The sequence below is a fragment of the Capra hircus genome, chromosome 3, assembly GCF_001704415.2.
Source record: "Capra hircus breed San Clemente chromosome 3, ASM170441v1, whole genome shotgun sequence".
Taxonomy (NCBI): domain Eukaryota; kingdom Metazoa; phylum Chordata; class Mammalia; order Artiodactyla; family Bovidae; genus Capra; species Capra hircus.
In genome coordinates, this window is record NC_030810.1 from 42,915,209 (window position 1) to 42,929,540 (window position 14,332).

The window sequence follows — 14,332 nt, forward strand, 5'->3', positions numbered from 1 at the left end:
TGGGAAGGAGCAACCCCTGTGGATGAGGAGCCACCGAAAATAGTGACACAAAGGAGTGACAAGAGAGAGTGAATGATGTGTTGAAAGTTATCAAAGAGGAGGAGGGGTGGGGAAGTCTGTGTAGGGCTTCCCATGGAGACATAGCAGATGGTAACGTATGAAGGCAAGAGTCTACCACTAAGAAACTTGTTTAATCATGTAGGTGTTTGTGAATCTGTGAATCTATTTGAGTTATTTGAGTCTAGATTTTAGAGAAGTGTATCACAGTCCAAAGAGTGGACACTGAGGAACCAAGGTGGTGGATGACTTACTTAGCTCTGTCTTTCCCTGCTTAGAGCATGGCTTGGACCAAAATATTCTCATGGGTTCAATTTAGTCCACTACCTGAAATCTCTCAAGGTACTCCTTTTTCATATTCACTTTGTGTTAAATTCTCTATTTTCACTGTTCTTAGAGATCTTTCTACTCTACCCCACTGCATGCTAAAACCTCTGTGGTGGGTTTGCTGTCTCCTTGCAATTCAGTTGCTCTCATCCACACCCTTGCACTTGCCTTGGCTTCTGAGATGGTTGCTAATCTCAGAGGCAGCACATGGCTTAGCCCTGATTTACTTACCACACGTCCTGTTTCATTGAATCCTCAAATCTTAGGATTCCCTTGTAACTCAGTCAGTAAAGAATCTGCCTGCAATGCAGGAGGCCTGGGTTTGATTCCTGGATGGGAAAGATCCCCTGGAGAAGGAAATGGCAGCCCATTCCAGTATTCTTGCCTGGAGAATCCCATGGACAGAGGAGCCTGGTGGGCTACAGTCCATGCAATTACAAGAGTCAGACGTGACTTAACGTCTAAACCACCACCACCAGAGTTGAAAGAACCCTTTGAGGGTAGTTAGGCTGATCTTCTGCTTAATTTAGGATGTCCTCTTTTTTTTATATTGGTGATTCCTTCCTCTTTAACCCAATTTTTTTCCTTTACATTGATAGTACATTCATCTCAGGAGAAATGACTTCCATTGCTCAATATTCATATTTTTTATCATTTGTACTCATCCTTTTTGTGTGTGTCACTTGGGACATATGGGCTTTGTCTTTTCTTTTCTCACCTGCCTATAATACTTTTATCTGACTTTTTGATAACACTGAGGTTAGGACTCCCAAGTGATTTTGACAGTTGAATGTCAAAGATTCTCTATAATATTAGCCCTTATATTGCTTTACACAGCAGTAGTTTGACATTTCTAGTCATGAAGTTTTACACTTTGAAACCCATACAGATTTGGCTAATGATTTCTCTCCCATAGAGGCTTACACTACAGGTGGGCACTGTTAAAATTTCAGCTTCACTTGCAATTTATCTTTTGAAGAAAATATGACCCTTGAATTAGATTCTTAGCTCTGTAGTAATCTGGTAGGTTGTCGAGGCAATGAGTGGCAATGAGAGATGAGTGTTCCCTTTAAATTTCTCACCTATATGTAATTAACTGAAGACATGTAGCACCATGGAATGTGCCAACTGGCCTAGACACTGAGCACACCGTAGTTTCCAAATCCTGATTATGTAGTCAATGTCTGGATCGTCTAGTTTGTGGCGTGTTTAGATTTTTGCTCAACACGGTGAACGTTAACAAACGAGCAGGGTCTTTGGAGACAGCAAAACCTGGGCCCAGCTCTCAGCTTTGCCATTACCATCTCTGCAGTTTTTGTAAATCACTGGACCTTTGTCATCCTCCTTGTCCTCAGCTGCAAAACAGGTCTAATCATATGCTCCCTCTGCATTGTGTGAGGATTAAGTGAGAGCATGGATATATAGTGTCCAAAGATTACTTGGCACGTGGTAGGTGGTCAATAAACGCCAGGCCCCCTTCCTCTCTGTTGCCTGTGGTTTTTTCCTTTCTACGTATGGACTAGCAGGAAAAAAAGTTTCGAGCTTGATTCCTGGGTCGGTGTAATCCTGAAGGATAGAGAGCACTTTCAGAATGTCTTCTGTATACATTTCTTACCGTTAAGTCCTTGCTGCAAGGGTGAATACTACCACTGGTCAGAAGAGAAGGGGAAGAAATGAATTTTTAAAAGTTAAAAGAGATGAAGGTGAGAGAGGCAGGAAGAGGAAGTGACAAAGGAAAAGACTAGAACATGAAAGAGGCACACCCAATAGAGGACCTAAGTTTTACAGAGACGTCGGAAACCTTAGCAGAGCCAGGCAACTGCATGGTGCAGAGCAAAGATCATAGACCAAACAGAGCTGTGTTCAAAGCCTGGCTTCTCCACTAAGTAGTTCTGGAACTTTGATCAAGTTCCTTAACTTCTTTGAACTTCAGTTTTCAAGTGAAGAAAACAACAGCAGCTAAATTGACTGAGTGCTTAACATATGTAAGCACTCTTACGTTCATTTAAATTCTCACAATAGCCCCATCTGATATGTAAAATTATGATCCTCATTTGACAGATTAGGAACCTGGCTTAAGGACATGGTTAGCATTGTTCAGGATCACAGAGCCTGGATTTGCCCATCGAGGGCCTGGCTCTGGAGCTCACACTTTAACCACTGCACCAAAGCTAGTGTGTCATGGGGCCGAGGAGGACATGAGATGTCACTGAATGGGCCCACATGGGGCCTGCCCGTGGTATGTGCTGGGACGTGTGCCCCCTCCCTGTCCTTCTTTCTCTTCTCCCCTTCCTGGCTGCTTGTCTTCTGCCATCCAGGTGGGACTGCTTTCTGGGAATTTCCAGCTGGTTAAATGGAACTTGCTGCTCCAGAAGGAACCTCAGATAGCTTCACCCTAATATACTCTGAGGGTCACTGTTACACAGGTTGGCACAATTGAAGCCTGTTTTCAGAGATTGTTTCTATTGATTCCACCCCTGGCTGTAAATCCAAACAAATCTCATAGTGGGAGAAATAAAACTATTTCACCCACTCATAATACACATACATACACACACTTAGACATAGGAGTTGATTATTCAGTTTCTTTTCAAAAAAATATGTTCAGTTGACCTTCTCAAATTAAATTAGGTCATATTTGACCACTGTTTTATGGAGTGGTGGTTATTTCTTCTACTAGTTCAGCCTGTGTTTCAGCATCAAGTAGATGAGATTGCCTGGTTTGTTCATTTGCTTATTCATCATTTAACAAAGAGTAACTGGGAGCCTGTTACATTCCAAGCACTGCGCTGGGTGTGAGGAATGCTAAGATGAATGAGACAGACTTCCTTACAAATAGATTATTGTCTAATGGTCATAAAACCAAATAATTGTATTCCAACATAAATTCAGGAATGGAGATGAACACAAAGTTCAGCCTTTGTGTTTGGTATTTTACAGGATTGAAAAATGTTTTCCTCATGATGTATGTCTGTTTTTTCTGTTGAGAATTCTTTATGCATTCCAACAAAAATGAATTAACTGTGTATACTTTCTTTGAGTTATTTTACTAATACATGTTTAAGGGTAAGTTAAGAATGTAATGTCCCCTTGTCATTTTTTAAAGTTTGTTCCTAAGGTTGCTGTTTAGTCACACAGTCATGTTTGACTCTTTGGGATCCCCATGGACTACAGCACTTTGTTTTTTATGACTTCTGTGGTCCAGCATGTTCATTATTTAACAAAAGAAAAAGGAAAATACTGGGACACACACAAAAATTGAAATTTTCCTATAATTCTACTCTCTTAGAATCATTTAATCAATAACCAATTGACTTTTAAAGTTTTTACATTGTGTTTGTATATATGTATATATATATGAAGCTGTGGATTTTTTTTTCCCTTCAAAACAGAGCCTATTGGGATGTTAGATGTCTGGTACATGAGACAGCACATTGACCACAATAGACAACAGATTTCTCTTTTCTGGAAGGTAAGTTTGCAGTGTCCACTTAAAATTCAGAACTATATAGTGTTTTTTAATTGAGATATAATTGACATATGAAGAGAATTACATATTGGAACGGGTAAGTTTCAAGGCCGAAGAACTGGTTCTATAGTTGCTTTGATTTGAGGCTTCAGAGACTGTGTTGGAACTCATTTTCTCAGCCAGATCTTCATGGTGGTTGACTCGATGTCATTTACTTTTCCGGCACAAGGGTGAGGCCTCTTGACTTCCTGCCTCCACACAATCATAGCTTTCCCTCATCCACTTCCAGTCAGATCAAGGCCTCTTCCCTTCCCGAACTGTGCCCACCCTCTGACCCCATTCACCACACCTTCTCACCTGATTCTGTTCTCCTCTCTGCCTCCTCCCACCCCACAGATACCATATGCCCCACAGTGACCACCTCACTTTTTCATTTTAGGGGAGAGTAAAGCTGTGGATATAGATATTTAGGAATATGCTTTCTATGGTCATTGAAAAGTGAGTGGGTGGAAAGTAAGCTCCTCTACCTCAGGAATACTAATAGTCAAAAATAAGAGAAATAGGAATAGAAAACAGCCTTTCCTCAGGAATAGTAGTAAAACGGTGGTAAACAGAACAACCTTCCAGGAAACAGTGAGGCCTAATGTTATGACAGAATGTAAAAGTTTCACAAAGTGCTGAAAGCTGGTATTATCATTTCACTTAACCCTTACAAAAACCCTAAGAGATACATACTAGTATCCCCACTAACACATGAAAAAAACTGAGAGTCCAAAAAAGGAGGTTTTTCACAAAGTCAACCACCTACTAAGTGCAGAGCTGGGACTAAAACCCCATCCAGAGCTCTTTCTGCTACAGTATGACTCATTTTGCCCCCCAAAATATATATACTGTTTGAATTGAACTACTGATTGGCATGTTTATAAGAAGAGGTTTTATTTCTCAAAAGCTATGCCCTTTTTACGACATGTCTTCCAGTTAAGGGTAAATAAACAGTTTTGGAATTATGCAGCTGACAAGCACGAAACCAGAAGTCAGAGTAATAAAGTCCTCTGATGGGTTAGCATGATAGATTTTGATAATCACAGTCTTCTTCAATTTTAAGAAATGAGCTCTTTCTCCCTCTTTCCCTTTCTCTCTCTCACACATAGAATCTCTGGTATAAAAGGAGACTACTGTAAATAGCTTGGTGAGTCATAATCAAGTTCTTCACTTTGAAACTAAAACTGCAGCTTAAAATTTATCTTAAAAAATGAATTTTTAATAGCAAGATTATTCTTAAAGCAAGGCATTTAGAGCAACCGTAATTTGTAAACAGTATAGAAGAACCTAGCTCAATTCCTGGCTGTTGGTTTTCATTTTCACAAGTAAGCAACTGGTTAAAATGCAAATTCTTCGTCCCGTAAAGATCCCTCCTCCAAAAATGTCCTTTACAGTTATCTGAAAATATGCTGTTCTGGTCCCATTTCATTCCTCTCAACTCTGGGGTTTCTCTTGGTAGAATGAGGGTAATGATCAAAGTACCTGCAGAATTCAAGGTGGGGGTGGAGGCACAAGTAAATGAGAAGGTGCAAATCCAGAAAAATCACTGGGGCTGCCAAGGAAAAATTAGATGGTACTGCAACATGATTTTTCTCATAACAGTGTAAGCAACATACCCAGTGCTAGACCTGTCTTTCTTTCTGTCACAAAGAGCATTTAGAATAGGCGTAAGCAGGGCACCCTGAAGCCAGCCTCGGAGCAAAGTCAAAATAACGATTTGTTAGCCAACAGGTAATGTTTAGCAAACTTCCATATGCGGACTCCTCTCTGCTGCTCATCTTAATCTTGTCCCTGTTTCTTACAAAGCTTTAGGTTCTAAAATGAAGTCTTGAAATTCAAAAGGGCTTTAAAACTCTTCTAGTCCACCCTATCTCTCATGAACATTGCACCTAGTCCAGCCAGGACAGACAGATGTCTCTGCTGGGACCTTCTGGGACAGGAAGAACTGCTCTGGAGACAGCCCACCTTGAGGGCATCTCTTGTCTATAAGTTAGAAAAGGTTTTCTTTTGTGGAACCAAAATTGTGGGCCTAAGAAGGATCTTTTGGACCGGAACGAATTTGAATAAGAAACCAAAAATGTAAAAACTAGAAGCTTCTACAACCTTATGCTAGATGGTGGTTATGAAAGGGCACCTTCAAAACCTTCAGCGATTGTCCAGCCTGAAAAAGCAGAGTTGGAGTTGTTACAGGACTTAGTCCCTAGTCCTTCCCAGGTGGCGCTAGTGGTAAAGAACCCTCCCGCCAAGGCAGGAGACATAAGAGATTTGGGTTCTGATCCCTGGGTTGGGAAGATTCCCCTGGAGAAGGAAATGGCAACCCGTTCCAGTTTTCTTGCCTGGAGAGCTCCAGGGACAGAGGAGCCCAGCAGGCTACAGCGCATAGGGTCACACAGAGTCAGACAAAACTGAAGTGATTCAGCACATGCACACACAGGACTTAGTTTTTTTCTGTTGAATCCCAGATTTCTTCAATGGCCCTACACAGGAAGTGGCAATTAAACTCTGCTCAGAGTTACTGAGATGAGTGGTTCTGCTCTGAGCCCCAGAACCACGAATCCCAGACCTCTAGAGCCAAAGGGCATTTAAGCAGCATGCAGTTCCAACAATCATTTTACAAACATGGAAACTGCAGTGTGGGGAGGGGAAGCAATTTCCCACAAGGATTTCTGTAATGTGGTGCCTGCTGCTGGGAGCCCTTCCTGGGTGGAATACTGCCCTTCTGTTTGGAACCACCTCTCTCCCATTCCGCTGACTGGGGATTCCTCTTGCCACCCTCAGGTGGGACTGGGAGCTGCCGGGGCAGGGCTGTGACATGAGAAACTCATCAAAACCTCAGAACAGCCTGCAGCCAGATCAGGTGCTTTGTGGTGGGGCCCAGTCAGACCTCACTGGGGAAGGGAAGTGAAGACATGCGTGTGGTGGGTGATTTTTCTTTTCTAACTTTGTTCAATACTGGGAAACCCAATGAAAGGGACCCCCCGCCACTGCAGAGGGGAATTCAGGGCTTCAGCACCGAAGGAAGCCCCAAGTAAAACCCCGTCAGCCTGTGAACACAGAGAGAGCACGTTTCTCTTGCTGCTGAGGAAATGAGAGATGACCTTTCACTTCTCTAGTATGTTTACACTAGAGGAGAACAACTTGATGCTGAATGGGTACAGCCCAGGTGTGTGCTGAGGGGGGCGGGGGAGGAGGGGTGTGGAGGGAGGGGAGACGGGTCCGGGGTGAGGGTGTGCGAGTGTCTGGAGTGGCATGTCTGCATGTGTGCTGTGTGTGTGAGTGCACTTGTGTATGAATGTGTGTGAATTTTGTATTCGTAGGAGGGATCTGATTGTGTGGGTGTGTAGATACGAGTATGTGTGTGAGTGTGCAGGCATGTATGCTGTGCATGTATGTGAGTGTCTTAGTCACATCTAATAAAATACCGTAGTTTGGGGGCTTGTAAATAGCAGAAATCAATTTCTCACCGTTCTGGATGCTGGAAACCTGAGATCTGGCTGCCAGCACGGGTAGGTAAGGGCCCTCTTCTTGGTCGCAGACTTCTCTTGTGTCCTTACATGGTGACATGGTGGAAAGGGCTAGACAGCTGTCTGGGGTCTTAGAGAGTGCTGATGCCATCCATGGGTGCTCCACCCTTATGACCTAATCAACTCACAGAGGCCCCACCTCCTGACACCATCACATTAGGTGTGAAATTCCAGTGTGTGAATCACCATTGCAGTGAGTGAGTGTAAAGGCATGAACGTGTGGAAGATGGGTGTGTGGGGTGTATGTGGGTGTGAGTGTGGGTGAATATGTGTGGGTCTGTGAGTGTGGGGGGGTGGGTGTGAATGTGAGCATCTACATGTGTGTCTATTTATGAATGTGAGTGTGAGTGTGTTGAGGGTAGAGGAGACTGCTATTGTTCTGGTTCCTATGTAGTTCCTCATTTTCCCACACCTTGGTTTCTCCTAAAAGCTACATTTCCTCAAAAGTATTCTGTACTGTTTTTTGCCATAGTTTTTTTTTTTTTTTAATTTTTTGTCATACCACACAGCTTGTGAGATCTTAGCTCCTCGACCAGGGATTGAACCTGCAGTAAAAGCAAGGAGTCCTAACCGCTGGACCACTAAGGAAGTCCCCATAGTTGCTTTTAAGAGAAAAAGTACTTTCTATGCTGAAGCCAAAAAATTGAGCCTAATCTATAAAACACCTGGGTATTGTCAAAACAGTAAATGAGGTGGTAGAAAATGTTGCTGTGTCACCAACAGCCCCAGTGTTGGATGAGAGCCCTTCACAAGGGGTCACCAATTCTTTCCCTCACATTCTAACATCCCCTTCTGCACAAACCTTCACATCATTTCCTTTGCTTTGACCAGTTATTTCCATCTGTGATTCCAGTACACTTTTCCTTCAGTTAACTCAGCTTCCATCCTTTAAGAAGAAAATCACTTTGAATATATATGGATGATGTATGAAAAGATATGACAGTGGGTTAAAGCCACGTTACCCTTTCCAGTTTCCTCTGTCAGTTTCTTCAGAGTCCTCTCACTGAAGCATGGCTAATCATGAACTTTCTGACGTCTGGGTTTAGACCACGGGTCTGGAAGAGAAATGTCTGTGTGCAGATGGAGCTGAGTTCCCTTCTTCATTAGCTCACTCCCTCATTTGTTCATCCACGTGAACAAGTACATTAAAGCCCCTCTTTAGGCCTAGAGCCCTTGTTGTATGCAGGGACATGGAGGTGAACAAGCCAGGGGCAGGCTCCGTGTCCTTGAGCTCACAGTCCAGCAGAGGAGGACAGAAATGCAGAGGGGATGGTGAGGGTCTTCAGGTGTTAAGAAGGAGTTCAAGGTTCAGCTGAGGGAACTATGACCAGGGAGGGGAGGAGTGAGGAGTCGGAGAGGACCTTTCAGAAGGTAATATTGGCAGTTTCAGCATCTCCCATCCTCTGTGCAGCTGACTAACTTTGTGAACCATAGACCAAAGTGAAGCTCAGGCAATGAGTCACTGCAGTTAAAGAGACAGAGCGTCAGGAAGACGCAAGGGACGGGAGGGACAATCAGAATCCATGTGAGAGTCTGCTTGTAGTTTATTTGGTTGAAAGGATTTGGAGGTGTGGGTAAATTGAGTCAGCAGTCTAGTTGCTGAGGATTAAATAGGGTGAAGTTTTTGTTTGTTTAAACTGAGTTCTAAGGATAAAATCTTTCGGAACATTTAAAAGCTTTAGAAAATATCATGTGTTTTCCCTTAAACTGTTTATATTGATTCTGTCCAGGTGTTATTACAGTTTTCTGACTTAAAAAGGCAGAGGAAAGTAATATTGGAGCTCCCCAGAAGAACAAATTAGTCAGGACAAGGGTGGGAGAACATTTGCTAGGAAGACCTCAGGGGGGCATGGCTTGGCATGTAAAGAATCACATTAGTGTAGTGCTATCCCATAGAAATATTGGGTTGGCCAAAAAGTTCATTCAGCATAAGAGGGCACACCTGAACAAACTTTTTGGCCAACCCAGTATAAAGCAAGCTACAGATGCAAGCCATATGTGTAATTTCAAACTTTCTCATAGCCACATTTTAGGACGTTAAAAAAAAAAACAGGTGGAGTTAATTTTAATAATACATGTTACTTAACACAGGTTTATTGGGAATGTTATCATTTCAACATGTAATCAATGTAAAAATTATTAATGAGCTATCTTGGGGTTTCTCTGATGGCTCAGTGGTAAAGAATCCACCTGCCAATGCAGGAGCCTCAGGTTTGATCCCCGGGTTGGGAAGATCCCCGGGAGCAGGACAGGGCAACTCACTCCAGTATTTTTGCCTGGAGAATCACAGAGACAGAGGAGCCTGGCGGGCTGCAGTCCATAGGGTCGCAGAGTCAGACACGACTGAAGCGACAGCACGCACGCATGCATGCACGTGTCTGTTAAGTGCCAGTATGGCCAGAGGCCAAGAGCTCACCCTCCAGATGGCACCCCATCCTAGGTCAGGGTAGCCTCATTTCAAAGGCTGCATGGCTCCCTCCTGTAGTGAGCAAGGTTCCCAAGCCTTGACAAGCAGGACAGGAGAGATGGGGAAACGTTTGTTTCCAAAAGCGGGGGAAAGCTTGAGCAGGGAAAAGATTCACTTGTCAAAAGTAGTTCATTTTGATAAATAGCTACCCTCAAACCATAGAAGATAAGGAGAAAGAGAAAAGAGCCAGCCCCGAACTAGTTAACAGCGCAGCTTCAGAAAGACAGTTGAGATCAGAAACAGATTGCTTAGTAATTCACTTGGTTTCTTTCTCTCTGTCTTTGTCTTTGGTGAATGAAGAGTGTTCCAGTCTGTATCACATTGCACTGAAGCCATGAATTAATTCTTTGGCCTGCTCATATGAAAGGGATTCAATAAAAGTAGAAAGTACTATTTGTAACCTGGTTTATATTGATGGAGGACAAAGGTCTATTGTGAATCCCCAGGGAAGATTGGCTGCCAGGAGTCTTATATAATTACAGGAGGTATACAACATCAGAATCAATATTTAAATACAAAAGCAGCAGATGGGAAGATTAGTTTTGTTGCGGTATTCAACTCTCTCTCCTTCCCTTTCCGAACCCTGTCCCAACACAGGCTGGCACAGAATTGCTGCAGGTACTTTCAGATAGAACAGGTTGCTTTCCCTTGCTTGCTGGTCACACATGCTATGCCAGCTGCAATGCAGGGAATTTGGGTTGGATAGCAGAATGTGGTCAGTGACAAAGATAAGAGTAAGTAGCAGAGAATTAACAGAACATAGAAAACACAGATGCAAGGAGAGTTAAAGCTTGCTCTTAAAAAGTTTCCATTATTTTGCTGTTTTCCAGCTATAAAACAAGATAGAAATCATTATGCCAGGGTAACTGCCAGAAGGTAAATCAGTTCAGAATAACAGAACACCTGGGGAATGCCTACTAAGAGCCAGCATGACAGCAGTTTAAGACCTCATCCTCCAGGTTAGAGCAGCTGTGCTGCCTGGGTTCAAGTTCCAGCTTTATCACTTGCTGGCTATGTGTCCTTGAGCATGGTGCTCAACCTCTCTGTGCCTTCTGAGCACAGTGTAGATAATAATAGCATATACTACATGAGATTGCTATGAAAACTAAAGAGAGAATTGTGACAAGTGTTTGCAAGGTCATTGTTAGGAGGCAAACCCTGTGCGTGACACTGAGAATGCAAAAATGAACTGACAGGCTAATGGGGAAAATAGATCCACATATAGAAATTTCCAGTACAGTGATTTTTAAACCTTCCAGGTAAAGACTGTCTTTACTTTGAACTAGGGTTTCTGAAGGCAGTCGTAAGTTGAAAAGTTGAGGTATTCAGGCTTAAACCCACAAATGGTATATATTCTTTGTAATCAACTGTGATTTTGATGAGACTTCCACAGAGAGCTGTGGTATAAGCCAGGTTACGAGGCTATGAATAATAGAAGATTCATAGAATAGCCATAAGGGTAAAGTGCCAATCGTGATGATTTTTATATTAGAGTGAGTAAAGAGCACCCACCAAGTGTCTTCACATCTGTCATGCACCAAACACTCTTTTGAAACAGTCTGTTTCCCTTAGGTCACTGAATCCTCCAATACACCTGTGCTGCACAAAGAATTATCCTCATTTTACATGTGAGGAAACTGAGGCTCAGAGATTTGAAATAGCTTGCCCAAAGTCACACAGCTGCTAAGTGGTGGAACATAAAAGTCAAAGGTCTGTCCTAATAACAAGAACCAAGTCAGCAGTGTTCCAGAACCCAAAAGAAAAAAAAATCTTCACAGATAAAGCTGTGATTAGTAAGTGTTCAAACTCCCCAGCTTTCCATGGGGTCTTGGTTACAGGCTCTCTTCTCTGATATAGGATAAACTCTAACACTTTTTAAAAAGTTATTTTTTGCTTCAAGAGAAATTCAGAAGTAAAATATTACTTTATTCTCAGTACAGTAGTTTTTTTTAAGTCCTGAGAGGAAATGCTTTATCAATTCACAGAAACACCTTTCCTATAATGCACTTCAAAACAGAAACGGGGCAGTGCATTCTGAAATGCATCAGACTTTGTGCTTTCTTGGATTGCACTCACCAAGTTATTTTTGATTCTGAAAGCCTTTTCAGGCAGCAGAGTTATTATAATGGTTTATAAGGGAGCTCTCTCCTTGTTTCTTCAACAAACCAAAGTACCAAAGTCAGAAAGGCTAAGTTCAGTAAGTTTAGGTCATTTTCCACAGGACAGAGCAGAAAGAAAACTGAAGGGAGAGCAGCAGTGGAAACATTTCTCTTTTTAGTGTATTCTTACCAGTAGAAGGTGACGACAGTAATATCACTGGCTGAAATCTCTTAGCACTGTCCAAGAAGGGACAAGAAGTACCCTGTCTTTGCGATGTTCACAGGGACCCCAGGCTCAATAGGAGTATCGCCTTCATCTCTCACATCCACCAGGGGGCGCACTAAAATCTCACATTACTATGGGGACGAATTCATTTCTTAACCTCTCTTGAGCTTTACCACCCTCATCAGAATGGGGAGTTATACAGAATAAATGTGACATTCGTTGTAAAGCTCCTGACTCATGGTATGGCCCAATAGATGATAGATTCCCCCTTCTCACCCACCCAAATAAACACTAGAGGAAAAAATAAGTTTATCTGAAAAGACCCAGCTGGCTCCTCACGCCAAGGTTCTTTTTGTTTCAGAACTTGTCTCCTTCTGACTCAGAGCCTGTCGGCTCTGGAGAAAGAACTCTGGATCTCCACCCTCCCCAAATTACCAACCTCATGCCCATATTGATGTTCCACATCAGAGCGTACCGCAGCTGCACAATTACAGAGGCTGCTTTGCAACTCTGGGCCAGCAGGGTGACTGAGGACCCAACTATGCAATATGGCGCCTGTACTCACCAACTGCCTCAGGCTTGCCAATAGAAGGAGTAGCGAGTCAGAGTGGAGGGGTCATGAGTCCGGAGGTCAGGAGCCCCTGATTCCACTCTCAGCTCCTCCATCTGTCTCTTGAGCGGCCTTAAGCAAATCATCTCATGTCCCTGGGACTTAGTTTCCTCCGTTGATAAAATGAAACACTGAATTAATTGTTCATCTGGAGAATCCCCTCCAGTTCTGTTCTTCTGGTATTATTCTATTCCAGCTATTATTATAACTGGAATAATTATTCCATTATTTAGTTCTGTTGTTATTCCATTCCCTCAGAGCCAGGTATAATCCACGGGTGATGGATTATGTCATGATTTGCAAACTTGATGTTACCTAATTTTTTTAACTAACCTAATCACACTGTTTTCAGGTGCTTCAGGAGACTGACTGCCCCACTGGCTAAATACTTGTTTCTCCACTGGCTCACTGAATTCATTGAATATTTTATTCTATGGACCCTGCTAGATAAGTTAGGTCCATTTTCCAATTTGGTTAAGGAGATTAGTTAACTGATTGATGCTAACCTTTATCCCCAAACTTGAGTTTGACATTTTATACAAGCATAAGTCAAGAGATACCACGTTCATTTGTCTAACTTGTTGGCCCCATCTTCATTTTCTCACTGATATTTGCAGCTCAAATATATGGGATCTGAAGAGAAAATGCAAGATAGGTCCAGGCCCTTCACTGCCCTCCTTCACTCATCTTTCCAACCCACACCTCTGCTTACCAGATCACTGGGATCAGATAGATTTCCACAGCAGTCACTATGTAGGTTCGTTGGACCCAGGAGGACTTGACATTTCCCCCCTTCTGTTAGCATTCTACCATTGGATTGCATGAGATTGCCAAGATGTCTGTGAAGGACAATGAGAGGGCCATAATAGAGGCTGTTTCCCTATTTGCCTCCTGGGTCCCTGGCAAGAATGGGGAGCTTTGTGAGCGCCAACTCGTGGGAAGTACATTTGGGTGCTACCCTCTGGAGCTACCAAAGAGACAGGTAGGGAAGGATGGAATGAGAGAGAACTGACGGAATGGTCTTCCCTACCCAGCTTTTACTTATCTTTTTTTTTTCCTTCTGTGGCCAAGGGCATGTTTATTAATAACAGTTCAGAACATCACAATGTCAAAAGCACTCACTTGTTTTAATCCACACAAGATCAGCTGTGATGCACACTTGCCCCACCAAAACTTCGTTGGTTCTTGCCAGGACACAGGATGTCTTATAGGGAAAGGCTGAAAATGCACCCCAGAATGCCCCCAGCCACGTGGCATTCACCCATTGCATTGACCATATTTTATGATCTAGTCTTGGGCTTTGTGGATCCAGAAAAGCACCTACGACACGGCCTGCATCATTCAAGCTGCCAGAGCCTGAAATATAAAAAAGCTGGATGTTCACGCACTAATTTATGGTGAGAATTGCAGCTGTTGGGCCAACCAGAAGGCCTGAGTCAGCAGATGGGAGCATCCTCTCGCAGCATGCTAATTATTTCAGAAGCCAAATTATAATCAGAAGGCCAGTTTCT

The 14,332-nt window shown here is 42.9% G+C and overlaps 1 protein-coding gene across 2 annotated transcripts in view; it reads left to right on the forward strand.

Moving 5' to 3' along the window:
- Positions 1-14,332, forward strand: part of IL12RB2 (interleukin 12 receptor subunit beta 2) — a 72,239-nt gene that overhangs the window by 17,083 nt on the left and 40,824 nt on the right. For both annotated transcript variants that reach the window (XM_018045355.1, XM_018045361.1), the window contains exon 7: positions 3,777-3,856. In XM_018045355.1, coding sequence (XP_017900844.1) covers positions 3,777-3,856 — 80 coding nt within the window. The remainder of the gene's footprint in view (positions 1-3,776; positions 3,857-14,332) is intronic.